Source organism: Peromyscus eremicus, chromosome 10 (assembly GCF_949786415.1).
Source record: "Peromyscus eremicus chromosome 10, PerEre_H2_v1, whole genome shotgun sequence".
Taxonomy (NCBI): domain Eukaryota; kingdom Metazoa; phylum Chordata; class Mammalia; order Rodentia; family Cricetidae; genus Peromyscus; species Peromyscus eremicus.
In genome coordinates, this window is record NC_081426.1 from 77552333 (window position 1) to 77576206 (window position 23874).

The 23874-nt window shown below is 36.8% G+C and overlaps 1 protein-coding gene across 1 annotated transcript; it reads right to left on the reverse strand.

Annotated features, from left to right (window-relative positions):
• Positions 1 to 4333: 4333 nt before the first annotated feature.
• On the reverse strand, positions 4334 to 23608 carry LOC131920422 (transmembrane protease serine 11G). Its single transcript, XM_059274755.1, has 10 exons — positions 23600 to 23608; positions 22043 to 22181; positions 20968 to 21086; positions 19482 to 19549; positions 18219 to 18379; positions 10089 to 10127; positions 9209 to 9380; positions 7981 to 8240; positions 6145 to 6287; positions 4334 to 4495 (listed from the first exon to the last, which is right to left on the reverse strand). Exons 1-10 carry the CDS (start codon positions 23606 to 23608, stop codon positions 4334 to 4336), a joined length of 1272 nt encoding a protein of 423 aa, XP_059130738.1.
• Between the last annotated feature and the right edge of the window lie 266 nt (positions 23609 to 23874).

The following is a 23874-nucleotide window of genomic DNA, read 5'->3' on the forward strand; positions in this document are numbered from 1 at the left end:
TTATGCATCTTACTGTCACAATGTCATTCTTGATCAAGGTGAGCAAGGTGACATCTTTCCTCATCTATTTAAACTTTGATATGTCATTTGTTTTAAATTCTCAAACATCTGAGACTCTATGTTATCTCCTCTATTGTTTTCAGGAGGAAGTTCAAAGTGTTTATTTTGGAATATGACTTCATGCTTCCCAAGAGGAGTCAGCTATTTTATCTGGCACTGTGAACTGAGGAAGAGCCAAGCCTGCCCATTACCTGTGTCAAGGTGAGTTTTAAGGAACAGGTTTGGGGTGAATTCCAGGCTTGAGATCTTACAGGTCACAGTGACTATGACAGCTCACTCCCATTTGCTGACTGTCTAGCACCAACTAGCTCTCCCTGTGGGAATCACGCTGATAAACTCCCAAGAGAAGCAGTCTCAGAGCTGGAGAGCTGGCTTAGCAGTTAAAGTGTTTGCCACAAAAGCAAGAAGACCAGAGTTCAGATTTGGACATTAGACATAAAGGCTACGAGCTCTGGGCTTGATTGACAGGTCCTGTATAAGGATAAAATTATCTCATTTCAAAAATAAAAAGTAAATATATGAATACTTTTTTATGTTTGTTACTTAATAGGATCATGTAACAGTATATACAAAACTCTACATTTCAATTTGCTTAAGAGAACATAGGGGAGAGAATGTTGAATTATTCTTTTTAAATATCATCTTCTACAGGGTAAAGCTTATATAATCGCATTTTATTACGAAGTCGAGTGTATTTTGTAAAAAATAAGATGGGCCAGAAGATGGCACTATAGGAGCACATTTGATTTATGTGTCTTTACTCCTCTGTACACAACTGTGCTCCGGAGTGGTGAGCTATTTTCCCATTTCCTAGATATAACTATAATAAAATCTTATTAACAGATTGTATGATACAGTTCTTGTTTTGTTTTGGTTGGCTGCTTGCTTAAGTAGCATTTCTACTACCTCCATGTCCCTCCATTAATTCTTACTCTTTTGTTTGATTGCCATAAATACCACTTCCTGGGTTAAGAAATAGTTTGTCAATTTACAAAAAATAAATACACAAACTTTTTAATTTTTAATATGCCATTAATTGGCAATATTCTTTGATCTTTTTCTAAAGCAGGTCAAAACTCTGCTTCTGAGTATTTTACTTCAGCCTCGCCTGTGGTACAGGGCTGTGTTACTACATCTGGAAGAGTTTCCTTTCCTCTGATGCAATGGCTACCAGAAGAAGAATCTAAACATGTCCTTGGCATGCTAGCCAACACATATCCCTCAGGGGGCCTACTGCTGAGGTGGCAGTTATCCAAAATACCATTAACTCCTTTGATGGTCTGGAGAGTAGAGACCTGGTTTTGAACACAGCTGCATACACAACATCTGGAATACCTGATACCTACCCTATGGAGGTAATTAACACAGAAACACAGCTCTCACCTCAGAGAGAAGACAATATAGTGTATTCTGGTCCAAATATGCACTTGCCCACGACCTGGGAATATATATTCAAGTTATGCTGAAAGCCATGTTCTACTGTGGTAGCAGGTTTGTTAGATTTTAATAGTTATAGAACAAAAGAAAGATACAAATTAAGGCAATAAAATATTTTGATGAGACTTTTAGGTAGCTAGTTACCTCAAGACAGGGAAGACTCTCTGGTAGGCCTCAGAAGCTATCTGATAACATCCTTAGCTTTTGGGTTCATGGAAGCTAGTGGTCAGTTAGTATATTCTAGGAAAGTTTACCTATTAGCCACAAGGATGTTAGTTCACACACAGAGGTGGGCAATGAATGGCTTCTAAGGAGGCTCAAGATAAATGCAGATAATTGGACCTGCAACATTCCAACTCTCTGTATTCATAGACTTTATAGTAAGTTAATCAAACTCTTAGAATCTTTAACACAGCTGTGACTTTTTTTTTTTACAGGAACTTCCATTCATAGGTTCAAGAAATTTGTTAGATGAATGAATAAGTGATCATGTAGGTGCTTCCTAGGATAGTAGAGTTAAGTTGTAGCCATTAGAGTTTCCTGTGGTGACAAAGCAAGAGTATTTTATATATATATAGTCACATATGGCTGGTTTTTTTTTTTTTTTTTTTTTTTTTTTTTTTTTTTTTTTTTTTTTTTTGCTTACAACATGATTAGTCCAAATGAGGAAATGAAATTTTAATTTTAAAAATCAGCTTAAATCTGGGTAGTGGCTACCATATTGGACAGAATATCTTTTAGGGCTTAGTGATTCTTTGTAAGTTTCTTTACTCTGCAGTGTTAGTGGGTGACAGGCTGAGCCATTCTGCCTCGGCTGAATCCATAAATGCCATTTCAAGTGATACTTAATGTATTTGACCCAAAATCATACTTGTAGCAGCTAATTATCACTTAGGAATCTGAAAGGTAATTCCATTGCACCTCATCAGTTCCTCACTGTCTTCTGTCTGTCTGTCTGTCTATGGATTGTTTGCATATGGATCTTCTTTTAACTTCTTCCAAACGAATTCAGTTTCCAAAAGATCTGCATTTGGCTAGTGTTATGTATATATGATGGGGTCATAGACACTACTAGAATTTAAATGTACTGACATTATTAAAAGTAAGATAAAATAATATTTCCAAATGCTGGTAAGGAGACCTTGAGTACATTAATTTTTGTAGTGACTTTTTCGCTAATGATTTCATAGTAGCTGTTCTTAACTGAAGGCAATCTTGCTCCACTGAGAACATGTTGCAGCTGTCTAGAGCTAGTTTTGAGTGTTACAACTTGTAGAAGAAAAGCTGAGGAGGGGAGTGGATGTGTGTGTGTGTGGCGGGGGGGTTACTGTGTCCTCCAGGCATCTCAGATGTAGAAGAAATGTCACCAAGTGGCCTGCCATGCCCGTAATGATCTCCCTCCTTTCCCAAACAAAGAAGCATCCGTGACAAAATGTCAGCAACATGAAAGTTGAGCAATCCCTCAGTGACAACACAGAGAGAACAAATTTGGTTTATTATCATAAATACATTTCAATATGTACAGTGTGATGTGTTAAACAAGACTCAATACAAAACCCCAATGAAAACACAGCAGTTAACTCATCAATTATAAAAGGAGGGTAAAGATGTACAGAGTAATTCTGAGTTTGGTTCAATACTACTCTATACTCACAGGTGAGACTACAAAATGTCCAACTAAATACATGTGAAAATGACAATTTTATCATCAAAACTTAGGTATTCTAAAGATGTTTTCTTGATTATTTGAATATTTTATTTAAATATTCTGTTGCAGAATACTTGCTGTTTAACAATAAATTCAAACAATGCACAACAACATCTTTACTAACACTTTGTATCAAATATTTTATGACTGTCTATTGAGGTTTTAGCTTCACATATCAGATATTTATATTTTCTTGGAATTAATTTACATTGACTTCTCATCTTACAGGTACTTAGTTCTAAACCTGGTTGAAAATAAAACTGTTTAAGTAAAATGAATTAAGAGAATATAAACTACAATTGAAGAAATAAATTAATACAAGTATTGAAACATCTCTCAATTTAGAGATGGAACTGAGAGTAACTTATTAGACTCTTACTCATTTACCTTTCATGAATGAAAGAGGCCAAAACATCACTTTTAATTTCCAAGTATGAAAAGGTACTTATACAAGGAAATTTCTCTAATTCTTCTCTTATGTGATTAAAAAAAATCTCACCCACTGCTTCAAAATATGTGTCAGATAAACTGTCTAAGTAAAATATACAAAAATACAAATACAGAAGTTCAGAGAACTGTTAAAAGCATATCTGAAGATGAAAAGGAACGGACCTGCTCATTGCCATCTCCTAAGTCCTAGCCTCATGTCTAGTGATTCCTCCATCATTTGTCACCAGTGGCTTAGACTGATTACTTGGCTTGTCTAGTCAGTGGACCAACAAATCGCCAGTGAGGATTGTCTATGAAGAAGACAAAAACTATGGCGGCACGAGAGAAGGGTCTGGAGAAAAGCAGTGGGTAGCTGCTCAGTTAGTATTTATTCAACCTCCAGATTACTGTAAGTTGAAAAAGTATGAAGTAGGCAAACAGAGGTGAGCAGGGAGTTAATTAGACACTTTGTGGAATGTAGATCTTCATGGAACAGAGAATATCTTTTGTGGTCATGGTTGGTGGAAACTTTCCAATGATGTGAAAGAAAGTCTTGTCCCCTTCTGATTTAAGAAGGTCACCACATCATGCTCATTTGCATTTTGAACTAGATGACCATGTTCATGGTAATGAACACTGAATACAATTTGCCAGAGGCCGTGTGTGACACTTCAGTTTGGATAAGGGGTGGCTGTTTCATTAGATGTTAGTTTTAGATTTAATCCAGTTCCGATAATGAGTCACTCTGGTGTAAATTCCGGGCTTGTTTTCTTTTCCACAGTCGATTCCCCAACTAACAATTCCAAGAAGATACCAGATATTTCTATCATTTGACATAACCAGGGGCCCTCCAGAATCACCCTAGAAAAGAGGAAAAACATGTAACCAATGTGAGAAATAAAAGTGTGTCAGAAATGAGAGCTAATTGGCTCCTGACTGCCTAATAAACCCATACCTGGAACTAACATGCTAACTCCTCCACGAAGCTTGTTTAACTCCATTAGCTAGAAGTGATGCCTTGTTTTAAATTTGATTTTCACCTTGTTCCACTCTTACTAATCAGTAGAAGGGTGTTCTGGAATGTTCTTTCAAGTGTGCCATATTTATTACTGAAAGGCTAAAGCGAGTCCCCAATAAACACCTTTATATACTTAAATCATGAGGATTTCTCAGTTATTTTTAACCTAAGATTTCAAAAAAAGAAAGATTTAAAATCTATCTTTAACTAATGACTTTATCCTTTCCAAAAATAAAAAGTACCCGGTGATAGTTTATTACAATTTCTTAAAATGAGGGACATGGTAGAGTCTGGAGGAGGCAGAGGCTCCTGAAGAAACTTTGAGGCTCCCTCCTTTCCACATTCCTCCTATTCTTAGTCTCTTCCAGTGTCTGGTGCACAGCATGAACACGGTGATCTACTAAAGGCAATCCTCCTCAGCTCCTTTCCCATAGGCCTCCATTGTAATTCAGATCCGCATGCTCTTACTGTACTAATGGCAAGAGGAAGCATAAGCCAATAAGACAATAATGTCGGCTCCAGAGTGTATCATGTTTATTCTATAAGTCATGTGATTCCATTGTATGTTGGATTTACATCTTGTTTCTCCTTCTCAGGGAGGGATTGGAAAGATACCTTGTGTTCTAGAATGTGTAGCTGAACCCTGAATTTCTTCCTTTGTTATAGTAACATGTGCCCTAATGGAATTGCAAAATTATTGCATTTTTTTTAAATTTTAGTTTCTCTCAGTAATGTCCATAGTAACCTGTGATTCACAAAAAGTTGAATAAATGAACAAATATTCATTAACATTGTATGACAGCCAATGTCAGATCAACAGTGATACCTTTTTGTACAACAAATGTCACACACATGCCAAGCTATCAGAGCTAATATTAATTCATCAAGGAATCACTATGTTCTTGTGCCCAGTCACAAATGCTTTAAGTCACTTCTTTAATTTGTTAGTTATTTTTAGTTCTTCAAATAGCCATATTTGGAACTGATAATGCTTAGTGCTTAATGTGTTGCAAGAATGAAGAAATGCTACTTGTGTAATTTGAAAAATGATCTGTGATGTACTACATTTATAAGAATGACTTCAGGTAATTATATTTTTTTCAATAGTGTAATTCTATTTGGGCACAAGCTATTTAAGTACAAATATCAGCAGATCTTGTCTCACGGTGGCTTGAACTTAATAGGAATGAGATATTCAAAGTTTAGTAGACTTAGCTTTATTCTGTGGCTTCATGCTTATTTTCTACTGTCTGTCTGAATTATTGATCTCTACTAAGAGTTCTGATTTGCAACTGAAATCCTTGTTTAGATATCTCTGTTCAATATGGTGTTTCATGAGGAGCTATATGTCTTGGTGTTCTTCAGTTCTTCTTCACATCTCCTCTTTCCTCCACAAGTTAATTTCTGGAACTATATTAAATGATATTACTCTGTGATCAGTTATTTCATCCTAATTGAGTAGAGTCATTTTTGTGGATTAGAATATACTTACCTCACAGGCATCTAGTTTTCCTGTTAAGAATCCAGCACATATCATTCCTGATGATATAGCACCACCATATACATTAACTTGGTTACATACATCATTACTTATGATCTCTATTTCAACTTCTTGCAGAGAATTGGGAAAGGGACCTAAATAAGGAAACAATAAATAGATGAGGAATTGTTGGAAGTCTCATTATTATGACATGAGCTTAAACATCAGTTTTCAAGTTACAGAATTTGGGACTGGATGACAGTGTTCAGGATCAGTTACACTTTATGGCGACTTCTGTGTGTAGATACCATATTTCACACACTTATTACTATTATCTATTTGGTCCTTGAAAAAACTACCAAGGATAGATATAAGTATTCTAGATTTTAGTTGGAAAAATGGAAGTTCACCTGGTTAAGAGTCATGCCATGATTACATGGCTGAATAATCACATAAACAATGCCAGTTTAAAAACAAGTTGTTTTTCCACACCTGGAATCTACCCAGATTCCCATAGCATCACTTTACAAAGACATAGACATTTCCAAGTTATAAATCATTTAGAAAGAATAGGATTACCAAGAATCAAGTTTCATTCTATGGGATCCAATAGCTTCATGAGAAGGATGATGTGTACAATGGAAATAATATGGCTTGCTGTTCAAAACAAACACCAGTACAAATAGGAAGATAACACACCCATCCTATCTTCTTCACTAACAACACTGATTGATTCATTTGCATGGATTGTAATACAAAAATGCCACTTACTTGAATGTAGTACTATTTTAAGCCACTATGTTTTCATTTAACAGCTTCAATTAAAATGTCATTCATATGAAATTCTATTTCTTTTCATAAAAGAATTGGCATAATTAAGAACTCAGGGACTTAGAGGTCTTTGCATCTATGCTACAGCTGTTGGCTTGGAGTTTTTGTGGGGATTCCTAACAGTAGGAGCAGGTATGTCTCTGCCTCTTTTACTTGTTCTTGGGAATCTTTTCCTCCTATTGGGTTGCCTTGTCCAGCCTCATATGAGGGCTTTTGCCTTGTCTTAGTGTATCTTGTTTTGACCTGTTTGGTTATTATCTCTTGGAGGAATTTTATGAATTGGAGGCTTAGTGGATCTGGGGGAAAGGGAGGTGGGGAGAGAGCTAGGAGGAGTGGTGGGAGGGAAAACTGTGGTCTGGATATATTGTATGGTATAAGAATCCATTTTCAATTAAAAAACAAAGGAGGAGGAAAAGAAAGAAGATGACAATAAAGAAGAAGCATAGAAACCCAAGACTCATGCCCACTGCTAAAAATCTGTGCTTGCTGTTTATTGGGCATTATTTAGTGGAGCAAAATGTTATATGTCTCAACTTGATATTGCCACCAACCTCAGAGATATACGTATCAATGGCTCCCATTTAATATTTAATGTTAGGCAAGAATAGCTATTTGGATTCCTTGGTCAAAGCCATTTCTGTTTACAGTTTGGCCCATCATAGAGCTCATCATGACTACTGTTTGCAAACTGTGTGAGTCAGACAGACAGAACCGATTCACTACATATGAAAGATGGGGGCTGAAAGAATATATGAAAGAATACCCTCTGATAAGCTTCAAAAAGAAAGTTCTAAAAGTATGAAAATAGTCTATAAAATGGCTATTTTTGTTACTACCTTAACTACTGTATTAAATATAAGTGTAAGAACACTGTTTATAGCTGAAGTTTTCATATTTTTGCTGTGATTTTTCATGGGATTATCTTGATTTATACTTTGTATTTGATTGGAAATTTCCATGCAGAAGAAGCAGCTTAGGTTTGCGTTGTTGGCATCCTTGTTTTTCTCAGGTACTCACCGTTTGCTTTCAATGCTCCCCATCCCGTGACAAACACTTTACTCTTTGGCAAGACTTGAAAGGTAGCATCAGGGAGACAGACTCTGCGCAGGTTTTCAGAAAACAGGACTGGGCTGGAGAGCTTGACCACAGCAATATCATCGTCATGCTTGTGGGCTGCGTAGTTCTCATGAATGATGATGGACGCCATCTTTCTTGTCGTCAGTGGACGGCTTAGGGTTGTTCCAAAACTGACTGTCCACAGTTTGGGGTTTTTGTAACTGATCACAAATTAAAAGGAGCATAGTGGGGTCATTTCTGGTCTAGAATTGCCCAGGATTCTGGATGGGCAATGGAACATAAACATGGGAGAAGGGCAAATTCTTTATGGTCATAGTTGATTTGGTCTTTCCCACTATCTTGTTTTTAGGCTTCCCCATCCTGATAATCTGCATTCTAGTTGATAAGAAATATTCTATTAAAAATAGGTTTAGTTATTCTCTTTGAGGATGAATATGCATTCTTAAGGAAACAATACATTACTGCTATTTTATTATAAAAATATATTATTTGAAGAAAATAAAAATGCTAGATATAATTATATATATATTTCTGTAAATATACATACCCGTAATCATGCACAGTTATGTATTTTTATTCAAAGGTACAGGAAGAGGAAGGCATAGACAAAAAAGATTAAAAAAAGGCAGAGACACAAAAAAAAGATAAATTTGTACCCATATTTTGTATGTTTTTCTAATGATTCTTTTTCATTGGGCATTTTATCCAGAATATTTCCCCATTTTATTTGAATTTCACTAGAGTTATCATATCTCCTTTTTTTTCTCCAGCAGTACCATATGTCAAATCTTTAACAGTTATACAGAGATAAAAACATATAACCAATGATATTCATGTAGAATATCAGATGTGAATATAGATTGGGTTATAATTAATGGCATTAAAAGAAAACTTCAATATATTTCAGGAAAACTGGTGAACATAGTTGATTTTTCACTGTGAACTTGCTTATAGTTAAAACTGAGATTACTACACAATATATATTCAGTTGGAATTGAAAGCAATCTATTCTTTGTCCTATTCTTTAGGAATTGATATTCTTTTCTACTCCTGTCAACAGGGAACTACAATGTTCATGGAAAGGGTGAAGAAGAGGTAAGGATGATGGGACATGAATGTGAGAAGCAGTGGTGCTGGGGGACCTCAAGAGAGGAACCTGAGGACTCACGTATCAAAGCAGTGAGCAGAGGTCAGGAGCCACTGGGAGCCAATCAGAGAGGCACCACAGAGGTGGACGCCATCCACCTGCAGGCTGCTTTGCCATGGCCAGGAAGCTTTGTCTGCAGGTTTGCCATCAGCAATTCTGGCTGTCTGTGGATACTCCATCCCCAAGCCACAATCTGTCAGCCAGAAAGAAATAACGTGGTTCTTTGCAGAGAGTTATACATGTGTCTGGATGTCTTCAGCAAATAGTTAAGCATGAAAACATTTAAGGATGTGTCTTGCCTTTAAAATAGTCATTGAAATTAACAGTAAACGTTCTGAGGGTGATGCATATTCAAGTCGATTGAGTGTGCATGTTTTGTAATTAAGTCATTAATAATTAAAAGTTAGCTATCAACTTCTTTAGTGTATTTGAAGCAATTTTCCTTGGATATTAGTTTTTCATAGTTTCTGAGTCCTGTTATGTGTAACAGGTTACTCCAGTGATATTTGACATTTACTGCAGATAGATTTCATCTATAATATGTCTAAAACCATTAAATAAATATTATTTTACATATTATAGCTAGTTGCTTTCATGTAAATCTATGAAAAATTTTAGATTTTAACAAAGTAAGCCAAATAAAAATAAACTGGAAAAATTCAAGGAAATTGTTAAAGAAGTCAGCAGAGAATCTTACTACTGAAAGAGAAAATACGGCATAGAATTCATGAAAGCAAGTCTAACTATTAGTAATTTTCTCATTGATTAAAAGTAAGCCACATATCCCTCTAGAAACACGGTAGGTGTTGAGAAATGGCACACATTATGACGGAGAAAAGATGAAGTGTTGTGAGTGTGATTCTTTGATTTAATAACGTATCAGTGGCAATCGTGGACTTACCACTGTTTAGAATATTCTCTGCTTGTGCTGCATTCATTTCTGGAAAAAACATGAAATCAAGGTCATTTTTTCAGTTACATAACTGCTATAATTTAAAATACAATACCTACATGGCATGAAATCCTTAGATTGAGAAAAACTGTACTAGTGAGGAAAGCCAATGTAATATCAATTATGATTCTGATTGTACATAGATTTCAGGAAGAACCTGGTATGATTACAAAGTCATTGACAAAGACAGACATTATTTGTCTGAAAGACTAATGTCATACCAATTTATTGAAGTAGAGATTAAATAAAAGGGGTGTAGGGCCATTTTTACATGTGCCCTACAACATCCTTACTTGCATGATACTATATAGTACAGGTGTTCAAACTGTCTTCCATGCCTGACATCTAGGATTGGCCCACAGAGTTTTTACAATTGTATCAAATTCTACCTGCACCCAACAATGTTATCATTTCTATTCATTAGTCAAAATAGGAAATGCCATAATATGTGGCTGTCTTCCCAAGTCACTTGTATTTCACTTTATGCCAGCATTGTAGTGAGACTCAGAGTCAAGTATATTCAGACAAAAACTAGTCTAGCATTTCAGTGTCAGGTCTTTAGGTCAGATAACACAGCCCGGGAGTCCAGCTCCCAGAACTACTCTAGAGTTGTGTATAGAATACTTCAGAGTAGTGGGACTTTAAGAAAAAAATCTTATCTATCTGGAGGCTAAACTTTTTTATCTGAGGATTAAATAAGGAAACACGTGCTTTCTGATGATAACTTTCTCTTTTACTTCAACTTAAGAAATCTCTTTCTGAAAATCTATCTCCACACAGCTACATTCTTTACTTACAGCTATATGTCTCCTTTTACATACATACATATATCTCTCTCCTGCACAGCCATACATTTCTATACACAGTTACATCTCTTCTATACAGCTTCGCTTTCCTTGTCTCCACAGTTACAAATCTCCACACAGCCACAGCTATGCATCTCATATTACATACACCTCTTCTACATACATGTTTCTCTTCTATACAACTATATCTTCTATATTGCTCTACCCACTCAGCTACATTTCTCTTTCAGCACACACACACACACACACACACACACACCTCACTCACCTCAACAGCCCAACTCTGGACAATGATAAGTTACATTTTCAGGGTCCAACCCATTCTTATAACACATGATAAGTCACACCGTTTTTTCTTATGCTATGGAGGTCACACACAGACTGGCCAGTGAGTAACACTTGGCCATGCACATAGCTCTTTCCCAGACAGAAAGTGACATTGAAACATAGGACCTAAGCAATAAACAATTAGTTGGCTGAACCTTGAGTGGTAGGGATACATGCGGGAAGTCAATTACTACAGAGGGATATGGCTACCAAAGTTGCTTTATGTCTGATCTTCATTCAGCAATAAACCTGGGAATTTGTGCATTTTCTGCAGGGGCAGCTAGTCTGTTTTGAATTTGTTCTGAAGTCTAAAATTAGCTGTCTTTTGTGACTAAGAATACTGTTACTTTTCTATGTCAGTAATAAAATATATTCTAGCATTATTTCTATTCATCAGAATTATATACAGATTATGCAGAAATCTTCCTGAAAATCTCCAGCTATGTGTGTGCCCAAAAGATGAAATATTTTCTCAAGATAAACACACAAGCAGTGGGGGAGAATACCCATAGCTGTTAATAGGCAAGAAATGTAGTGTGGCACATGAGAGAAATTACAGACAGAAACAATCAGTCATTTACAATAAGTGACCCCATGGCTTCGCCAAGTGGGGCTCCCCATCAGAGAATTATTCATCTAGTGGGTTGACTGCTGAACACTAGTTATCACATGCTATATACTTCCATGGCCTCTGGTAAAGCCATTGCAACCAGCAGCTCTCAGCAATCAGACTCAAGGGACATTGGGTTGGAAGTACTGTTAGGAAGTTAATTACAGAAAATCCTTAGGATTAGGTTCTGTGAATAATAAAAATCCTCTTATTGTCTTCCTTAACCTTTACAATAAATGTAGACTTCCTAGCTGGCCTCAGGTGGCCAGGACCCTAATATGTCCTCAATGTCACTGAACTGCTCCTCCTCCTTACTACCTTGGCTTGCAAGGTCTTGACTGTGTTCAGGTGTTGTTTCTGGGGCAATCTTTTACCATCTAGCTGCCTACTTCATCAGAACACTTTACTAATGGCCTTTTCCTGTAGGGTTTTCTGTCTTTCAGATCTCAACTTAAAAGATTCCTTCCCTCTTTCCATGACAAAGAAAGCTGAAGTCTCATGTTGCGCTCTACTCTGTCATGGAATTCCACATTATTTGTTGCTGTCCAGTTTATTCACTGTCTTTCTCCTTTCAGTTAGAATATTGGTTCTACAAAAAGAAGCAAAGTCTCCCAGGAAGAATAGACGCCACAAAATTATCAAAGTGAGAGCTGAAATCAATAAAATAGAAACAAAGAGAACAATACAAAAAATTAATGAAACAAAGAGTTGGTTCTTTGAGAAAATCAACAAGATAGACAAGCCCTTACCCAAACTAACCAAAAGACAGAGAGAGAGCATCCAAATTAACAAAATCAGAAATGAAAAGGGAGACATAACAACAGACATTGAGGAAATCCAGAGAATCATCAGGTCATACTTCAAAAACCTCTACTCCACAAAACTGGAAAATCTAAAAGAAATGGATAATTTTCTGGATAGGTACCACATACCTAAGTTAAATCAAGACCAGATAAACTATTTAAATAGTCCAATAACCCCGAAGGAAATAGAAACAGTCATTAAAAGTCTCTCAACCAAAAAAAGCCCAGGACTAGATGGTTTCAGTGCAGAATTCTACCAGATCTTTAAAGAAGAGTTAATACCAATACTCTCTAAATTGTTCCACACAATAGAAACAGAAGGAACATTACCAACTCCTTCAAAGAGGCTACAATTACCCTGATTCCTAAACCAAACAAGGATACAACAAAGAAAGAGAACTACAGACCGATCTCCCTCATTAACATTGATGCAAAAATACTCAATAAAATACTGGCAAACAGACTCCAAGACCACATCAAAACAATTATCCACCATGATCAAGTAGGCTTCATCCCAGGGATGCAAGGATGGTTCAACATATGAAAGTCTGTCAATGTAATACACCATATAAACAAACTCAAAGAAAAAAACACATGATCATCTCATTAGATGCTGAAAAGGCCTTTGACAAAATCCAACACTCCTTCATGATAAAGGTCTTGGAGCGATCAGGAATACAGGGAACGTACCTAAACATAATAAAGGCAATTTACAGCAAGCCAACAGCCAATATCAAATTAAATGGAGAGAAACTCAAAGCGATTCCACTAAAATCAGGAATGAGGCAAGGCTGTCCACTCTCCCCATACTTATTCAATATAGTACTTGAAGTTCTAGCCAGAGCAATAAGACAACATAAGGAGATTAAGGGGATAAAAATTGGAAAGGAAGAAGTCAAGCTTTCTCTGTTTGCAGATGATATGATAGTATACTTGAGCGACCCCAAAGAGTCAACCAAGGAACTGATACAGCTTATAAACATCTTTAGCAACATAGCAGGATACAAGATCAACTCAAAAAAATCAGTAGCCCTCCTATATACAATTGACAAACAGGCTGAGAAGGAAATCAGAGATATATCACCCTTTACAATAGCTGCAAATGATATAAAATACCTTGGGGTAACACTAACCAAGCAAGTGAAGGACCTATATGACAAGAACTTTAAGTCCCTGAAAAAAGAAATTGAAGATGTCAGAAAATGGAAAGATTTCCCATGCTCATGGATAGGCAGGACTAACATAGTAAAAATGGCAATCTTACCAAAAGCAATCTACAGATTCAATGCAATCCCCACCAAAATACCAACACAATTCTTCACAGACCTGGAAAGAATAATACTCAACTTCATATGGAAAAACAAAAAACCCAGGATAGCCAAAAGAACCCTGTACAATAAAACAACCTCTGGAGGTATCACGATCCCTGACGTCAAGCTCTACTATAGAACTACAGTAATAAAAACAGCTTGGTACTGGCATAAAAATTGACATGTGGACCAATGGAATCGAATTGAAGACCCTGACATTAATCTGCACACCTATGAACATACAATTTTTGACAAAAAAGCCAAAAGTATACACTGGAAAAAAGAAAGCATCTTCGACAAATGGTGCTGGCATAACTGGATATCAATGTGTAGAAGGCTGCAAATTGATCCATATCTATCACTGTGCACAAAACTTAAGTCCAAGTGGAACAAAGACCTCAACATAAATCCAGCTACTCTGAATCTGCTAGAAGAGAAAGTAGGAAGTAGTCTTGAACACATTGGCATAGGAGATCACTTCCTAAACATAACACCAGTAGCTCAGACACTGAGAGAAACAATCAATCAATGGGACCTCTTGAAACTGAGAAGTTTTTGTAGAGCAAAGGATACGGTCAACAAGGCAAAGCAACAGCATACAGAATGGGAAAAGGTCTTCACCAACCCCACATCTGACAGAGGGCTGATATCCAGAATATATAAGGAACTCAAGAAATTAGACATCAAAATGCCCAACAGTTCAATTAAGAAATGGGCTATAGAACTAAACAGAGAATTCTCAACAGAGGAAACTCAAATGGCTGAAAGATATTTAAGGAATTGCTCAACATCCTTAATTATCAGGGAAATGCAAATCAAAACAAATCTGAGATACCACTTTACACCTGTCAGAATGTCTAAGATCAAGAACACTGAAGACACCTTACGCTGGAGAGGATGTGGAGCTAGGGGAACTCTCCTCCACTGCTGGTGGGAATGCAAACTTGTACAACCACTTTGGAAATCAATATGGTGCTTTCTTAGAAAATTGGGAATCAATTTCCCCCAAGACTCAGCTATACCACTCTTGGGCATATAACCAAGGAATGCTCAGTCATACCACAAGGGCACTTGCTCAGCTATGTTCATATCAGCATTGTTTGTAATAGCCAGAACATGGAAACAACCTAGATGCCCTTCAACTGAAGAATGGATAAATAAAATGTGGCACATATACACAATGGAATACTACTCAGCAGAGAAAAACAATGACATCATGAGGTTTGCAGACAAATGGATGGATCTAGAAAAAATCATCCTGAGTGAGGCAACCCAGACTCAGAAAGACAAACATGGTATGTACTCACTTACAGGAGGATACTAGATGTGGAAGGAGGATGACTGGACTGCTACTCACAACACCAGGGAGGCTACCTGGAAAACAGGACCCCAAGAAAGACACGGGGATTGCCCAATGATGGAGAAATGGATGAGATCTACATGAACAGCCTGGACGTGAGTGGGGGTAATGAAGGGCAAGGGTCGAGGGAAAAAGAGCTTGGGGGAGCAGGAGATCCCAGCTGGATCAAGAACAGAAAGGGAGAACAAGGAATAGGAGAGCATGGTAAATGAAGACCACATGAGAATAGGAAGAAGCAAACTGCTAGAGAGGCCCACAGAAATCCACAAAATCCCCCCACAATAGACTGCTGGCAATGGTCAAGAGACAGCCTGAACTGACCTACTCTGGTGATGGATGGCCAAACACCCTAATTGTCGTGCTAGAAACCCCATCCAATGACTGAGGGAACTGGATGCAGAGATCCATGGCCAGGCCCCGGGGGGAGCTCCAGGAGTCCATTTAGCGAGAAAGAGGAGGGTTTATATGAGTGAGAATTGTTGAGACCAAGGTTGGATAAAGCACAGGGACAAATAGCCAAACAAATGGAAACACATGAACTATGAACCAATGGCTGAGGGGCCCTCAACTGGATCAGGCCCTCTGAATAGGTGAAACAAGTTGATTGGCTTGATCTGTTTGGGAGGCATCCAGGCAGTGGGACCGGGTCCTGTGCTCATTGCATGAGTTGGCTGTTTGAAACCTGGGGCTTATGCAGGGATGCTTGGCTCAGCCTGGGAGGAGGGGACTGGACCTGCCTGGACTGAGTCTACCAGGTTGATCTCAATCCTCAGGGGAGTCTTGGCCTTGGAGGAGATGGGAATGGGGGGTGGGCTCGGGGGAAGGCAGGGGTGGGGGGAGGGATGGGGGAGAACAAGGGAATCCATGGCTGATATGTAGAATTAAATTATATCGTAAAATAAAATTAAAAAAAAAAAGAATATTGGTTCTAGGTGTGCAGAGATTTCAGTTTCTGGAAGAAATAACTTTCAATACATAGTTGCTGAGTGAATAGATGAATAGCAATTATGACCAATACTCGATTGAGTTCTATAAGATATGTACTGTAACCAACACCTCTTTGATTACTATATCTTTGTAGTGATACCATGATATAAGTCTACAGAAACATGATTTAATATTTGTGGAGGCAGCAGTCTCAAGGTCAGTTCATCCTACACCTAAAAGTCAAGTGTACTTTAGTCCTACCCTCTATTTGACCATAAACCATGGGAAGTGGATTATGGTTAATTTGTAGCTTATTTATAACTTTATCCTATATTGGTCTCTATTAAGGAACAAATTGATCTATTTCTATGATGGAGCTGTTATCCCATACAGAGTCATGACTCAATACATGTGCTCTTCTCACCTAAATAAAAATGTTTAAAACCAGTTCTGGGCCAAGATTGTACAGACTTACTTTCCTCTTTTCATCTGCTATAAATGCAACTAGCTGCAGTCCACACTGTATTGATGGGTTCTACAACAGTGGATTCAACTATCTTACAGTCAGAAATATTTGATAAACACTGAATCTGACATATTTTTTCATCATATTCCATAAACAATATAGTATACCAAGTACTTACATATAATTGATGCTACATTGGGTATTAAAAGTAATCTGCAAGTTTTTTAAAGTACATGAGGGGACTAGAGTATTTCACCTAGCATGCCCAAGGTCTTGGGTTTAAGCTCTGGCATAATAACATGCACACACACACACACACACACACACACACACACACACACACACAAAGTGCATTGGGGAGACCTGCGTACATTGTATGGCAATACTGTAACATTTTATATAAGGGACTTGATATCAAAATTATTTATTGTTGGGGATTTAGCTCAGTGGTAGAGCGCTTGCCTAGCAAGCACAAGGCCCTGGGTTCTGTCTTCAGCTCTAAAAAAAAAAAATGATTACAGTAAAAGAACTCTAGAAGTTATAAAGAAGACAAAACAGTGAAAGACTTCAGAATTTGGGGAAGGATACGTGCTAGGCTTTGTGATCTTTCCATTTGGCAAAACCAAAATATAACTTTCCTTTTGATATATCATAATCACTCTCTAACAATTTGGGGGGAACCTAATGGGGAGAGATACACTGGTAGCTTGTAATTTGCTGTTAGCTTTCTATCTCATTTGTATCTTAAACAAATTCTGATAAGCTATGACAACCTCTAAATTAATTTAGAGGCTGTCTGAGAATTATAAAACCCTTTTTAAAATCTCATATACCAAATTTTTATGAACTACCTCTTTATGTCTGTGTTGAAAGTGAGATAGATTTTTATTTGTTTATTTGTTTTTTAATGGCTGAGATACATCCTAGAAAGGCTTCTATATATTCTTCAGCTCACTCTATGTCCCAGGCCAAGCTGATCCTGTGTGCTGTGGGAAGAATATGCTAACCTAAAATGAGCTCCACTTAAGCTCAGATCATGTTTGTCCCTTATATATTATGGGTTTTTGTGTGTGTGTGTGTTCATATTACCTTCACATTCTAGATTCAGATGGGGAAAACATTGCCCCCCCAAAAAAAGATTTAGAGACTAGTGTACCAATAGTGGAGGTTAGGTTGTTTTTAAATATCATGCACACTGTTACTTAATTAAAAAGATAATGCCTATGTTTCTTTTAGTAAGAGAAAAGTGTTTTTATACTTGAGTAATCATATAGTCCTTATAACTATTTTCATACCAACCAAGGGAAGATAATCTTTGTTGCCAAATGAGTGAGAAGCTGTTCATTTGTGACTCAGAGACCTAGAATAAAAATGGTTTTGTTTTATAGTGAAATAAAGAAAGTTTCTCTGTAGACAGAAGACAGTTAAAAGTGTTAACTATTGTGAGAAGAAAAAAGTAGTCTTCCTTGCCTCTAAGATAAGGTAATGAAATGTCTCTCTTCAAGAAGATCTCGGGAGATTGCAACTTTTTGTGCAAAATGCTATCAGCTTGTCTTTTCAAAGTGTCCACATTGTTAAGGGGAAACTGAAATTTAATCAGCATGTCTGCTTTCAAACCATCAATACTGGGCCTGAAAAAAAGAAAGTCACCAAAGTGAGACAATGGCCTAGTAATTATTCTTAATACTCTATTATTCATACTTCAGTATTACTTGTATCTTTAAGAAAATAAAACAAATATTTAATGCAACTTATTGTCAAGATTATTCCTTTATATGTCACACAGATGTTAAGTCCTGGATTATCTTCTACCTATAAAACTTAATCATAATTGTAGTGAAGAATGGAAATTATAAATCCAACTTTGTATTTATATCACATATTTTTTTTTACTCTTTTTGGGGGCCTGCCACCCAGCTCCCAAATAAATCACATGCAGAGGCTTATTCTTAGTTATGAATGCCCAGCCTTAGCTTGGCTTGGCTTGCCAGCTTTTCTTGGCTTTCACCTGTCTGTCTTTTGTCTCTGGGCTTTCACCTTTCTCTATTTTTTTATACCTTTCTTTCTTATTCTGTGGTTTGCTGCATAGCTGGGTAGCTGGCCCCTGGAGTCCTCCTCCTTCTCTGGCTACCTATTCTTCTTTCTTCCCATATTTCTTCTTCTATATATTCTCTCGGGCTGGAGAGATGGCTCAGCCATTAAAGGCTAGGCTCACAACCAAAAATATATATTCTCTCTTCCTGCCAGCCCCACCTATCCTTTCTCCTGCCTTGCTATTAGCCATTCAGTTCCCTATTAGACCATCAGGTGTTTTAGACAGGCAAAGTAACACAGTTTCATAGAGTTAAACAAATGCAACATAAACAAAAGTAACACATTTTAAAATAATATTCTACAACACGTATATGTATACACTCTTGTGTTTTAAATATTCCTAGCAAATATTTACTATAAAACAAGTAAAATAAACAGAAATAACTAGGATTTAAGGAATCTTCAATTGAAATGTCTTTTGTTTTTTAAAAGGATGAAGAGTAGAACATATTACATGATTACTCAGGACACCCTCCCGCTGCACTCTGTGTAGGAGCAGTTGCAATGTGGGAAGACTGTGCTAATTTTTCTTTGGTATATGGAAAGTCTTCACATCCTGTCTGCAGAGGAAATAGGTAAAGAATAACTAAACAGCACGAAGTTGCCTTTTCCTCATGTGAATTGTTTAACTGTGGTTACCTGAAGTTGACAACTTGAGATTTGACATAATGATGCTTTAAACTGGATCTTTGAAATATCACATCTATCTGAAAAATAAGTGAATTTTGTTAAGTATTGTGTACATTTTAAAATGCTTATTTAAAATACACTGTAACACAAAATGTCATTGACCTTATGTTTGTTTATAGTTTTCTCAAAGGAGTTCATTTGAGCATAATCCTACTGTCATATAATAATTACTATAATTTGAAGGTGATTAGCACAAAGAGTTAATTAAGGTAGACATTTCAAAAGCAGAAGCTGGAGCCCAGAGACTGTGAAAGGCTGCCATGCGTGGACTCACCATCCACTTGACATCCAATGCCTTGAAACTCAGTTATGTTAGTCTCTGAGTGTGATGGTCAGATCAGTTTTTAGGTTTTTGTAAAACAGTTTTAGGAGAAGTTTTGATCCTTCAGAGAATGGGGTTGGGAGGATGATGCATACTCGATCATGTCCCCAAATTTGATTACTTATCAAGAGAAATGTACAAAATATTTACTTAGAATAAATTATGTCTATGAATGCCACAGCGTGCCATTTTGGCTTTACTATACGAAATACTTTATCAGTGGTAAAATATCCTAGGTCAACTTATTTCCTAACAAAGCAGCAGGGGCAGCAGGATGGTGGTTTTTGGAAGCCCGTTTGCTATCATTGACTCATCAAACTGACTCGGTCAAGCTAACCTTGACCAAGCTGAGTCTGAGCATTGCACAAACCTCAGTAGTGCTGCCAAATTGTGAAAGGAGCTGTGTAAGATTAATGCTGTTTACTCATCTCATTTAATTTATGAAGCCCTCTGCAATGAGATGTCATATGATGTTATAGTCGACAGACTAGGGAGATCAGGAGATCAGGAGATCAACAGCAGTTAGTAAAACAAATGACCAAGTGTTTCCTTTTAGCTAATTTAGAAGGATTTTTTCATGAAAACAGTTTTATTTATACATGTATAATTTATAGTATAAAACTATATATACTTACAAAATATTTTTAAAAATCTACTATAAAAAGCATTGAAACCACTTCAAGTTATTATATAAAGAACCTGGCATGCTTTGGGTATGTATACATCCATGTACATGTACAAATTTTTATTATCATTTACATATTATACAGGAAATATACAAAATTCAATTTAGTTACTGGTTTTCATATTTACTTTTAGGAGAATGTTTACTCTATCTGCAACTAGTACTGTGAGTTATTCCATAAACTCCACACCAGAGGCTCAATCTGACTTGCATTGTATCATTTACAAACTAACAATGTTCTCTACATTTTTTTTGCTTGCCTGTGGCGTGTGTATGTTTAGAAGATCATGTATGTATGTAGATGCTTGTATATGTATACATGGATTTGTGTTGAGGCCAGAATTTGACATCAGGTGTTTTCTCTTATTGCCCTCCACCTTACATACTTCCAGGGTAGCAATGATGATAGCAGCAAATCACAAATTTACCTCATTGCTGAGTTTTTCTTTCAGGGTTGTCCGAAGTCTTGACTGTTCTACGGACAAATCTGAGCTATATTTAATGCTGGGAATCCGGAAGGAGGCCTGGTAGTAATAAGTCTTCTGATCTGAAAGGCAGAACAGAGATGGATAATTTCTGCTAATCCTTTTGGGCAAAAGAAGTAGAGAATTTATACTTTTTCTCTGGTGATTTTTATGCTGGAAGCTCGGTCCTCCATGTAATAGTACTGAACAGCGTGGTGGGGAGAGGAGGAGCTGACTATCATGATTGTCCAGAGATTAATATTGGTTTTACGGAGTGGGTTAGTCCTCACAGGTAATTAATTCTTATGAAAGTCATGCTCTTCCTTGTCTCTCATGTCCTGTCTTTCCATGTGACCTCTTTTTCAGAAATTACTCAACCCTGAAATGCACTCCTCTTAAAATACCGTCTTCCATGTTTTGATGGAGTTTGTTGCAGTCATTCAAACTAGCCTGCATCACTGTCTGTCATCTGAAGCTTCTTTTATTAATAAAGTATCCCATTTTATAAAGCATTTTATTACAGCAACACTAAACGGACTGACAGTCATATAATCAGTACACTTCAGAAAATTAAATATCCAATATTTGTAGCTAGTATCTCCCCCTAACCAGTTTACAATCATATATCTTCATAGCCACCAAGGTTATTTGTTGTATCCTGACACAATTACTGCCTAGTATAGGCAGTATTTCATTGTAGATGACAACTCAAATATGTAAACAATTAATTAATGACAATAGAGTAAGTTGACAGCAAAGTTAAAAATTCTACTACAATAAATTTTTGCTGTTAGCATATATTTCATCACACAGTAAACAGTATATCATGTGAACTTCTTGTGCTATTCAAAGATGATATTACATGAATAGCATCAGGTTTTGAGTATTAGAATTAATTTTTTACATTAAAGGTTACTGTTGCTCAAATTTATGCAAATGAAAATTTCATTCTCTAATTGGAGAAAATGCTAAGATTTAGAAATATATGGAGTCAGTCTTCAAATTTTCAAAGTAATACAATAAAATGGGTCTTTCTTACCATACACTAAAAAGTAAACAAGAAGACCGATGATTATTGCCAAAGCCAACAAAACAGCTGTGGTAGTCAGAGCAACCATCCATGGTTTCCAGGAACATTTTCTTCTACCCAGGATCCCTGGCCTTTTGAGAGAAATATGCTTATTAAAAACAAGGAGGACTTGGAGACAAATATTTTTGACATTCAAATGATTTCTCTCTGGAGTTCATAATTAGCTTATATCATATTTGGTAACATTTGAACATATTTAATGAAATATTAGAAAAACACTGTAAAAATAAAGTTAAAACTTACTTTTAACTTTGAACAATCAGTATTACACAGAGGTTACTACTACTGTGTATAATTTCTGACCCATGATGAGAGGTATTCTGAAGTTTCTTCTTCTGTTTTTATTTGGTACGTGATCTAATATCACAAACGTGGTTGATGGACTTCAGATCCCGATGAACCTCTGAACATGACGGTATTTGTGTCACTCTTTTAATGCAGTGAATGACAGCAGTTAGTAGATTACCAGAGCCTCAAAGATGGATACTTAGAGGGACAGAAATGAGACCTGGTCTGCTGGAGTTGTTTTTGTTTGTCTTTTTCACACTTCTATGCTTAAGCCATAGCTACTTTGTATAGCACATATCATTTGTACTGAATATGAGGAACATGAAACTGGAATGCACTCAGCCAAGTCACAAAGAAGAGAATTTTAATTAAGAATAATTAATAAAATAAAAATCACCAATATGATGAATAAACATAAAAAATGAGAACTCAGAACTCTGATTTGATATAATTAATATACACAGAGTTGTAACAATTCAATTCTGTGATTTTTTTAAACAAAAGATGTTGCTAGGATAAGGTCAAATACATCAAGGAAATAGAACATAAGCTTAAATACGGATATTATAATAATAGTATCAGTGGTTTGCAAACACGGCAAAGAGCACATGCTTCCGATCACAGCGAAGGTCTCAAGGTGGCATGAAATGACTGGTAATTTGGGAAGCTCTGTGGAAATGGGATATTATTTTAACACTTTTTCCCATCCCAGTGTCAGGTTCTGCAGTGTAAAGATAAAATCTGAGCAATTAGAGAGTTGGAACTAGATAACACTGACATGAGTTGTCCAGGGTGATCTAATGCATGGAGAAACTGTACAGGAACACAGTTCTGGAAGTTTACCATGTTGATTCTTGTTCTGTAAAAACTGTCCTTGAACAAGAGGATATGTTCCAGGTCATGGAAAGGCAGAAAGTGGTACAGTTAACAAACTGAAGATATTAGCTGAATAGTTACTGTGGGCAGCAATGTGGGAATGGTGATGCCTCCGCAATACAAAAGAGAACCTAGAAGAGTATCCACTTCTCATGTATTGAATCCTTGGTGAGCCCTTTTGCCTACCTAGCAATGCATTATAGGTGAGCGACTGTGCCTGCCTGGCATTGACATTGACTTATTGGCAAGCCACTATGCCTGACATTGACCAAGTGTCAAGGATCTGGACTTCAAGCCTCACGTTTGCACAGAGCAAGCATTTTGCTTTGTTTGTTTTTTCACCTGAGCCATTTTTCGAGCTCTGAAAGAATTTTATAGAAAAGTTAGTGAATCTTTTTTGGACTCTAGAATAGTTAAAAATGTCTTCAGAGGCCGGGCGGTGGTGGTGCACGCCTTTAATCCCAGCACTCGGGAGGCAGAGCCAGGCGGATCTCTGTGAGTTCGAGGCCAACCTGGTCTACCAAGTGAGTTCCAGGAAAGGCGCAAAGCTACACAGAGAAACCCTGTCTCGAAAAACCAAAAAAAAAAAAAAAAAAAAAAAAAAATGTCTTCAGAGC

Bases quoted from the DNA above. Each gene is read 5' to 3' on its own strand.
- LOC131920422 (XM_059274755.1), bottom strand. The intron at 8,241-9,208 runs GTGAGTCCTCAG...ATTTGTGATCAG, and splicing joins TCTGCTCACTGCTTTGATAC to TTACAAAAACCCCAAACTGT. The intron at 6,288-7,980 runs GTGAGTACCTGA...TTCCTTATTTAG, and splicing joins GGGAGCATTGAAAGCAAACG to GTCCCTTTCCCAATTCTCTG.